The following is a 10,691-nucleotide window of genomic DNA, read 5'->3' on the forward strand; positions in this document are numbered from 1 at the left end:
ATCCCTTTCAGCAGTTTCTGCGGCAGCCACTAACCCTGCGGAGGAAGGCACGCGCCAAAAATCAGTAAAGGAGTATGTCTTGCGGGTTTTCCTCCGAGATCTAGAAGTAGATGCGGGAACATCTAAGGGAAGGGAGGCAGACGGAGTTGCAGAGCTCCCAGGCTGATCCACTAAAAGTAAAGGTGGCTGACCGAGAGAAGAAGCTGGCGCATGCAAAGAAGCCTACTCAGGGGTTATATCTTGACCGAGAGCCAGGACTGATATGCGGGGCGACACGACAAGAACCTCAGGCCCCATAATGCTCTCTCGGGCAGGAGAAGTGGCCTTGATTTCCAAAGAGCGAAGAGCAGCAGAAGAGTGACGGTTGGAAAGGATAGGTAGAGGTGATGCTTGAATAGCGAGAGTTACTCTCTTCCTCTTGCGTTGAAGCTTCAGACGTCCAGCCGGTCGGGGGAATGTCACTTGCCTCTCAGCCTGCTCCTCAAAGGCCTCTTCGACTGGTTCTTTTGGGATTTCCTCAATCTCCCCTGCCGTGGACAGATCATCTTGTTCTATAGTGGTTGAACTTGTCGCTGGAGCCACATCCAGGAGAAGCGCCGAAGAAGCTCCTTCCTGGGTCATTACAAGCAAAATAGATGGTGGAGTAGAAGGAGCAGATGGCGAAGCAGAGGGGCCAGATCGAGAGGAAGCTGCTACACCTTGTTTAAGTTCCTCACTTAAATTTTTCAAATAAGAGGCAGACCGGCGCTTAACATCAGAGGCGTAGGCTCGGTACATGGCAGCCTCTGCAATGAGGAAGAAAGATACCTCAGTTAGTTAATAGTAGCTAAGAGGTAAACGGGGTCTTACCAAACGGAGCCCTGATGTCCTTCTGAATAGGGCTGAGCCCAAACAAATATAGAAAGTCTTCCAACAACAATACAGAAAAATTAACAAGCACACCTTGAAGTGCTTCAGAAGCAGGGATACAAGAAGACTGGTGTTGATGTGTAGGGAGGTCGGCAGGGAGGTCTGGGCGCCATTGTATGGGCCCGACCAGTGGTTGAGGTAGTCTAACAAAGAAAAAATGGGATTTCCACCCTTTCTTTGAAGAAGGCATGTCCGAGAAGAACTTGTAGCCGGGCCTAGCTTATACCATAAACACTCCGGGCTCCGAGCGTTTGAAAGAATAGAAGTGGTGAAAAAGATGAACGATCAAGGGAAGTTGATATACGCGACAAAGAATCACGGTGCCGCAGACTGCCCTAAAGAAGTTAGGAGCAAACTGAGAGATACAAATGCCAAAGTATTCACTCAGGGAAGAAATGAATGGATGGATGGGAAAATGAAGACCTCCTAAAATCTGGTCTCTAAAAATGGTCACAAAACCTTCTAGAGGGCTAGCAGGATGCTCTTGCGGTGTGGGAACTCGGAGTTCATAAGCGTCACTAAGATGCAGGTCCGACCGAATCACGGATAGGTCGTGGTCATCCATATCTGAAATGAAGCAGGAATACCAAAGAGTGGTCTTACCATCAGTCATTATCAGGGTAAAGAGGGTTGAGGAAGAGATTAGTCGTGGAGGAGAAGAGCACTAGACGGAGGAGCTTAGAAGAGGAAGGGTGCGGGCGTCGGAGAAGTCGAAGCAACAGGAAGCAAGCAGTCAAAACGTGCAAGGCAATGACTGCGGACGACCTTTAGGGTTTATAAAGGGAGTTCTCCTAGGGAATATCGAAAAGAAGAGTATCTTTTTGGGTGAAGCGCTTAAAACCGTTTGATCGTCGAAGAACATACCCTTATGAGGAAGCGTGTACAAAAAGGAGTGTCGTCGGCGGCATCATTCTGCATAAGCAATAAAGGAAGAGGACAGGTGTCGACCTCCTAGGAGCCGTATTAATGATGGACGTGATAAGATAATCATGATATGAAGCAAAAGTACGGGAACACTTACCACACGCCTTTCTGGGGAACCGTGGAAGAAAAGTAGCGGGAAAGAAATTCAAATACAGCAAGGCTAAGGCTGAGTAAGACATTAATATGGTTATCTTCACGGCACCACTAATAATATATTTCTTAATCACAGACGAAGTTGGAGCTCTTCGAATGATTCCTGGTCGGTGGTTCGACCCCCGGGCTGGCAACGTATATACTGAGCGAGAGGTCGACCCCCCAGGTCAGCAGTATACATCCCGAGCAAGAGATCGAGCCCCTGGTTGACAACATTCAACTGGGTCGAAAGTTTATTCCTCACGTTTGCAATATATATATATATATATATATATATATATATATATATATATATATATATATATATTGGTCGAGATGTGCTTTGCAGGTCGGCTGTTCCAGACTCTTGCCCTAGTGCAAGTTATAAGTGAGCTCTGCTCTCACGCCCAACGACCGAGCTGCTCGGTCGGCTGTTCCAGACTCTTGCCCCAGTGCGAGTTATAAGTGAGCTCTGCTCTCACGCCCAACAACCGAGCTGCTCGGTCGGCTGTTCCAGACTCTCGCCCCTGTGCGAGTTATAAGTGAGCTCTTCTCTCATGCCCAACGACCGAGCTGCTCGGTCGGCTGTTCCAGACTCTTGCCCTAGTGCAAGTTATAAGTGAGCTCTGCTCTCACGCCCAACGACCGAGCTGCTCGGTCGGCTGTTCCAGACTCCCGCTCCAGTGCGAGTTATAAGTGAGCTCTGCTCTCACGCCCAACGACCGAGCTGCTCGGTCAGCTATTCCAGACTCTTGCCCTAGTGCAAGTTATAAGTGAGCTCTGCTCTCACGCCCAACGACCGAGCTGCTCGGTCGGCTGTTCCAGACTCTTGCCCTAGTGCAAGTTATAAGTAAGCTCTGCTCTCACGCCCAACGATCGAGCTGCTCGGTCAGCTGTTCCAGACTCTTGCCCCAGTGCAAGTTATAAGTGAGCTCTGCTCTCACGCCCAATGATCGAGCTGCTCGGTCGGCTGTCCCAGACTCTTGCCCCAGTGCAAGTTATAAGTGAGCTCTGCTCTCACGCCCAATGACTGAGCTGCTCGATCAGTTGTTCCAGACTCTCGCCCCAGTGCGAGTTATAAGTGAGCTCTGCTCTCACACCCAACGACTTTACCGGTCGACTCAACAAGTGTCTTGATCGGGGGCTTCCACATGTATACGAGGCAATATACAACGCGACCTATTCTTATACATCGCTGCTTGCTACTATGTTGGTGCAGGGTATGCTACTATGTTGGTGCAGGGTAAGGATAAAATGAGGTACGCAAGTTGTTTTGCTATTTTTTGCTAGGGATGTTAAAAAGTATGCAGGTGTTTTAATGATAAAGACGTACACGAGAATTAAGGAAAGTAGCCACAGAACAAAAACGGAAACAGTAACAGAAAGTGAGCTCGGCTACTTTCCAGGATGGCTGGATATCATATAGGAAGTAGGAGGGGTCAGTAAAGGAGTTAAGAGCCAGATCAGGCAGGACTTCAGAACCCTGGGGTCTAGTCAGTCGGACTAGAGCCTCCTTCGACTAGACTTGAGGGGGAGGCTTATGATACGGTGCGTTTTTTATGGGGTTGATAGGATGATGTGGCTGAAAGTCAAGACCACAGGAGGGTCAGGAATCAAGCTGACTTGTAAGGCAGGAAGGTCAGAAGTCAAGTCAGCGTGGCTGGTCAACAGGCCAGCTGACAAGGAAGTCAGCAAGGTCAAAAATCAAGCCATCGTGGCTGGTCAACAGTCTAGCTGACAGGGAAGTCAAAAAGGTCAGAAGTCAGGCCTACGTGGTCGGTCAATAGTCCAGCTGACGAGGAGATCAAGAAGGTCAAAAATTAAACCAACATGGCTGGTCAACTGTCGGGCTGATAGGAACAGCGGGGAGGCCAAAAGTCCAGCCTACAGGGCTTAAGTTAAAAGAGAGAAATTATAAAACCTAGCCCTGATAGTAAGTAGTAAATGGGTTCATGGGCCAAGTACAGCTAAAGATGGAGACTACCGGCAGGTCTGCTTACAGACCCAACGTGCAAGTCGGAACGCTCATGCCATGGATAAAAGAAGACATGTGTGGGTCAGGGAACCGACCCAGCGTGCAGATTGGGACATTCATACCATGGATAACAGCGGATATATGCAGGTCAGGGAACCGACCCAGCGTGCAGGTCGGGACGTTCATACCATGGATAACAGCGGACAGATGCAGGTCAGGGAACCGACCCAGCGTGCAGGTCAGGACGTTCATACCATGGATAACAGCAGACAGATGCAGGTCAGGGAACCGACCCAGCGTGCAAGTTGGGACGTTCATACCATGAATAAGAGCGGACAGATGCAGGTCAGGGAACCGACCCAGCATGCAGGTTGGGACATTCATACCATGGATAACAGCGGATAGATGCAGGTCAGGGAATCGACCCAGCGTGCAGGTCGAGACGTTCATACCATGGATAACATCGGACAGATGCAGGTCATGGAACCGACCCAGCGTGCAGGTCGGGACATTCATACCATGGATAACAATATGCCGGTCAGGAATTAGACCCAACGTGCAGGTCGGAGCGTACATGCCTTGGATAGCAATAAGCAGATGCGGGTCGGGAATTGGACCCAACCTGCAGGTCGGAACATACAGGCCTTGGATACCAATAAACAGAGGCGAGTCAGGAATCAGCAGGTCGTTGGGATGTACATGCTTCGAATGATGCAGACGAAGGTGGGCCAGGAGGCCAGACACTACATGATAAATAGGCCTGCAAGGAATCGTAACCACTTGTCAGAGAGAAATCATCACGTGTCAGGGAATATTCTAACGGTGGGAGGCTCATACTCTTCTTGGTTGCTCCGCCAGCCTATGAGAGAAAGCCACGTGTCGACCACCGCCAGACAGAGCCTGACATCCGACATTCCTTGACATTCGCCAGGTTCCAGAAGCCTCAGTTGCAGTATAAAAAGGGATGCTTTGTCCCTTACGCAGGTACGTGCACTCGTCATTTCTTACCAGTCTTTTACTTTTCGTGCTTTCTCTGTGATTTCTGGGGGAAAAGTACCTGACTTGAACATCAGAGGGTCTGACCCGGGGACTTTTTTCCTGGTTTCTGGTCTCTAACGACCGTGGGACTCGTCTGAGTGTGTACAGATCAATATTGTCATTATCCTGATCATTTCTCTCCGGAGAACCGCCCGTGTGAACCTGTCCAAGGGGTATCCCACTGATTCAGCATCTCAATGACTCTCCGTCAACTTTTAGCACAATAAGGCCCGCCTTCATCCGACTCAGCTTCCGGACGGGATCAGTGGTCATCATGAATTATCAGAGGTTGGGGCCAAATAAGGAGGATGTAGTACTTGACTTTAAGTCGTCAAATTACATTGTACGATCGGGTTGCCATGTATGGTTGAACTGCCTTTTAAGTCGATCAGTCTTGTATGATCGAGTTGCCTTGTAAGGTCGAGCTGTCTTGTATGATCGCGCTGCCTTATAAGGCCAAACTGTCTTGTAAGGTAAAGTTGCCTTATATGGCCAAACTACCTTATATGGTCGAACTACCTTATATGATTGAGCTGCCTTATAAGCCCGAGTTACCTTTAAGGTTAAACTTTCTTGTATAGTCGAGTTGCATTATAAGGCCAAACTGCCTTGTAAGGCAAAGTTACCTTGTATGACTAAACTGTCTTATATAGTCGAACTACCTTATATGATTGAGCTGCCTTGTAAGCTTGAGCTACCTTTTATGACTCAACTGCCTTGTAAGGCCAAGTTGTCTTGTAAGGCTAAGTTACCTTTTATGACTAAGCTACATAGTTGGGCACTATAGATTCCCGAGTATTATAGCATTATGAGCATAGAAATTTTCTCGAACACTATAATATTACAGGCATAGTGAGATCCTTAGAGGATGTCAGAGAGTGTTGGCATGGAGAAGAGTGCTACGACCTGATCGGGTTCACCCGAGTTGCATCAGTTAAGTATGTCAAATTGTTAATATTGTTAGCCAGTCAGTAGATTCGAAGATCAAGTCGTCCCTGTTGTAGCATTATCCCTGAGGCTATGATACAATAATAAGAGGTGTAAATGATTTCTTAGAAAACGAAGATTCAAATATCAATCAACACATATTAGGAGTTTGAAAATTTTACCACGTCAGGTCATCCACCAGACAATTTATATTTTTTAATTGATCTTAATGATTGGTAAGGAACTTCGTAGAATCGAATAGATTATTTCTAAAATTAGTTGGAGCTTAAGCTGGACGACTGATTAAAAATAAATAAATATGTCGTCCTTGTTTAATTATTTAAAGGGTCATGTGAATTGATACACAAAGGCAGGGAAAAGGATACCAAGAGAACAATGGCATCCACTTCCCCGTTGCTCCGCCACATCTCCGCCACCACCATCAAGCCTCCGTCGCATCCTCGCACCCGCCTTCACCTCGGGCAGTGGGACTTCTCCATGCTCACCGCACAATACATTCAAAAGGGCCTCCTCTTCCGCAAGCCCCGCCACCTCACTATTGCTGACCTCATCGACGGACTCAAGACCTCCCTCTCCGTCGTCCTGCTCCACTTCTACCCTCTAGCTGGCCGCTTCCTCTCTGAGCCAGCTCTCGACGAGCAGGGCAACCCCACGGGCCTCTTCGTGTCGGTCGACTGTGCCTGCCAAGGTGCGGAGTTTGTTCACGCCGTCAACGAGGGTGTGACGGTCGCCAACGTGCTCGCCCTTAACGGCGACGTGCCATCCTACGTCAAGGCGTTTTTACCCCTTGACGGAGCCATCAACTACGACGCTGTAGAAGTGCCTCTTCTGGCGGTGCAGGTGACGGAGCTGGACGACGGCGTCTTTCTCGGGTGTTGCTTCAATCACATAGTCGGCGACGACACTTCGTACTGGCAATTCTTCAACGCATGGGCGGAGATCGCACGGTCGGGAGAAGGAGAGGAAGCCAAGCTCGCTCGTCCTCCAGTCCATGACCGATGGTTCGTTAACGGCTCCGTCCAGCCACCAATTAAACTCCCTTTCGTGAGGTTGGAGGAGTTCATCGAGCAATTCAAGCCACCAATTTACCGCGAGCGAATCTTCCACCTGACGGCCGACTCCATCACTCGATTGAAGGCGCATGCTAATAAAGAAAGCGGATTGGCCTCCATGATCTCCTCCTTCCAATCCGTCTCCGGGATGCTGTGGCAATGCATCACACGCACCCGCGGCCTCCCTTCGGGAACTCCATCTACCCCATTGATATGGTGCATAGTGGTAGGGTCCAATCGTCGGGAGTCAAGGAGACGTGACAGTCAAAAGTCAAGGAGACGTGCATGGCAGTTAGAAGTCAAAGAGACGTGACAATCAAAAGTCAAGGAGAACGTGGCAGTCAACAGTCAGGAGGACGTGACAGCCAACAGTCAGGAGAACGAGACAGTCAACAGCTAGGGAAAGAAGAGGTGGGACCGCTTGGTATCATCAAACGCATGATGACTAGTCGGGTGCTTACATATCAGGATCCCAGATCTGAATCAGGATGTGCAATTGGGGTGATGCTTGACCTGCTCCGACTGGTCGAATTTTCACAGCTCGATTATAGTTAGGTCTGGTTCTCTCAGTAGGCCAACTCTTGGTCAGCTCTTGAGTGATATCACCTCAGCTCTCCTTGCCCCTCAAGACTTAGGCCAGGTGTTACACCTGACAGATTATCCCGAGCTGCCCTAGTCATATCCGGGTGAGACAGAAGGCGCTACACGACAACAAGGTCTGGGAATCGTAACCGCCTATCAGAGAATAACTGTTGTATGCCAAGGAATATTCCAATGGTCTGCAGTTATCTATGAATGGAACCTTCTTCCAGTCCACAAAAGGGTGTTATGCGTCCTCCATCACTAGACAAGTCCTGACACCCGACATTCCCTGACATCAGTCAGGCTCCAGAGGTACATACTGTCAGATAAAAAGGGAGGTCCTCTCCCTTGAGTAGGTACGCTCTCTCACACATTCATACTTGTCTTCTACTTTTTTTTCTCCTTCGTACACTGTTCTTCTGGGGGAAAAGTACTTGACTTAAGCGTCAGAATGCCTGCTCCTGGGACTTTTCCCTTAGTTTCTGGCCTCTAACATTCCGTGTGTTTGTCTAAGTGCGCACAGAGTTCAAGTACCGCCGGTTTAATTATCGCCATTCATCAGCGCCACGTGGGGGTCCGTTCTCGGGGCACATATGATAAGGGTGTCATAGTCGCCTCTCCATCAACACTAGCGACAGCTTATCCAGCCTTCGTCTAACTCAGATTCTGAACAGGATCAATTTGACGTCGTCTGTGGAAACCTCTTTCGCCTGTTCTGGAGCGTGAAGATGGAGGAGACCAGAAGAATAAACATGACCATGACGGCAGGGTTGTACAAACTGTTCAAGGAGGCCAAGAGGCAGTGGCTTCTGAAAAATAGACCGCTACTTCACGACCATACAAGATGCCTATAATTTCCAAGGACCCTACTCATGTCTCGGATAGAGGATCTAAGAGAAAACAACCCGAGAAATTTCTTCCAGCCTTCTATAAGGAACCTAGCCTGGACTATTACCACAAGGGTATGGACTGTTATAATAAGAAAGAGAAACCGCAGGCCTCCATGGTCGAAAGCTCCCCACCCAAGGACTCAAAGAAAGGAAAAGCCATAGTCCTCAGGGAGGAGCCCGGGGGGAGCCTGAGGAGCAAGTTTCCTTCTCTCTAAGGGTACTCGAGGAGAAGCTACCGAAGGGGTACAAGCCCCTAGCTATTGGAGAGAATGATGGTAGCAAGGATTCGGAGGATCATCTCCGAAAGTTTCAGAACGCTGCGCTATTGCACCAATACAGCGACGCCATCAAGTGTCGAGTGTTCTTGAACACTTTGTCCAGCTCAGCATAAAAAATGGTTCGATGGATTGCCAAATGGGTCCATCACCTGCTTCCATGACTTTAAGACTGTTTTCCTGCGCTATTTCCCCAGCAGCAAGAAGTACCAGAAGATAGACCACTGTCTCTTCGCCCTCAAGCAAGGGTCTGCTGAGCCCTTGAAAAGCTATATCAAACGCTTTAACCAGGTAACCCAAGACGTCCCATCCGCTACATCTGAAATATTGATGAGCGCCTTCTCCCATGGGTTGGTAGAAGGGGAGTTGTTCTGAGTCCTCATCCAAGAGCCTGTGAAGAACTTCGATGCAATGCTAGGGAAGGTCGTTAGTTATATCAACGTAATGGCTCGGCGGAAAGCGGAAAAAGCGCCTACTCCCGCCAATAAATCGGAGAAGAGGCCATCCCAACCACCAGCTTAGCCTCTTCCACGCGCCCGAGATGCCCGACCACAATTCCCTCCCGGTCAGGATTCCAGGTCGGCCCAACGTGTGGCAGCTGTCTAAACCCCAAGGCCCGATCAGTGGGGGCCTCACTATTGCACTTACCACAAGTCCTACACTCATGCCACTGGGTATTGTTTCCAGCTCTCCTGTGATTCATGGCGTTCTTCTGAACTGGGATTGACTCCACCTGAGATTGCGCCCAAATTTCAGAGGTTGATGGTTGGCCAGCAGGCCGCGACAGGTCAATCAAGTAAGCCTCCACTCGACAACGCAGGTCCAGGAAGCGAGCAGCCAGGCCACAGCAAGGAGCCAGGGGAATCCCTGGAGGATGAGAATAGGGGAAATGTAGCTATCCGAGAGATCGACATGATCTCCGAGGGACCCACAGATGGAGATGCCGCTAGAGCTCGGAAATCTCATGAGCGTCGCCTGGAAATACACACTGTAGGATGCAGTTGAAAGTAAGCTGCTGGGCCCGTAATCAATTTTGGGCCGCAAGAACTGGAGGGGTTGGAGCTCACTCACGATGATGCCCTAATAATCAAAGTCGTCATAGCCAACAGTCGCATGGCCAGGGTTTTCATGGATACCAGAAGCTCTGTCAACGTGCTATTCAAGAGCACATTTGAGGGCATGCAAATCGATGTCAGTGAGCTCTAACTCGTAGCCACTTCATTATACGGCTTCATCGACAATGAAGTAAGACCCATGGGCCAAATCAAGCTAGTCATATCTGTTGGAACCCCAAGGTTGTTTTGGTGTGATCAACAAGTTAAGTTAGGTCCTGCGTTGTTTTAACCTTGTGTCTAAGTGTGCAGGAGCTTAGGAGCACAGGTATTCGAGCGGAAGACGCAGCTAGTGAGAAGGATGGCACGCGGTGCGTCCGAGGGACGAGGCACTGCGGAACAGTACCCCGGTGACGAGAAGGAAGCGTGTGGTGGTTCCGAGGGATGAAAGCCGGAGCGGAAGATTGCTCGGGGAGCAAGAGACGCAGCTAGCGAGAAGGTCGACACGCGGTGCGACCGAGGGATGTTGGGACTAGCCGGCCCAATGGTCCTACAAGTGGTATCAGAGCTGAGATGCCTCAGAAGGACTAACCACTGTCTGAAGCAACAAAATGATGGCCGGAGCTAGCGAATATCCACCAGCATTCGAGGGGAAGTTTTCTTCATGGAAGAAACAAATGGAGGTATACCTTAACTCAGACCTTGGTATTTCTTTAATTTTAAGATCTGGTTATGAAGAACCAAAGAAGACGAATGGAGAAAGACTCGATCTACGTCTCTGGAACAAAAAGCAACGTAACGAATCGATGGCAAACGGACGGGCAGAGTTTCACATTTTAACCGCAATACCAAACGAAGACTTTGATAGAGTTGGCGAATAGAACAGCGCAAAAGAACTTTGGGAAAAGTTCTTA

The 10,691-nt window shown here is 49.2% G+C and overlaps 1 protein-coding gene across 1 annotated transcript; it reads left to right on the plus strand.

Moving 5' to 3' along the window:
• The first annotated feature begins 6,301 nt into the window (after positions 1 to 6,301).
• LOC122010986 (uncharacterized acetyltransferase At3g50280-like) lies at positions 6,302 to 9,730 on the plus strand. The gene is made up of 3 exons (XM_042567439.1): positions 6,302 to 7,194; positions 8,923 to 9,016; positions 9,413 to 9,730. The coding sequence occupies exons 1-3, from the start codon at positions 6,302 to 6,304 to the stop codon at positions 9,728 to 9,730; spliced, it is 1,305 nt and encodes a 434-aa protein (XP_042423373.1).
• Positions 9,731 to 10,691: the final 961 nt, after the last annotated feature.

This window comes from Zingiber officinale, chromosome 8A, assembly GCF_018446385.1.
Source record: "Zingiber officinale cultivar Zhangliang chromosome 8A, Zo_v1.1, whole genome shotgun sequence".
NCBI classification, from domain to species: Eukaryota; Viridiplantae; Streptophyta; class Magnoliopsida; order Zingiberales; family Zingiberaceae; genus Zingiber; species Zingiber officinale.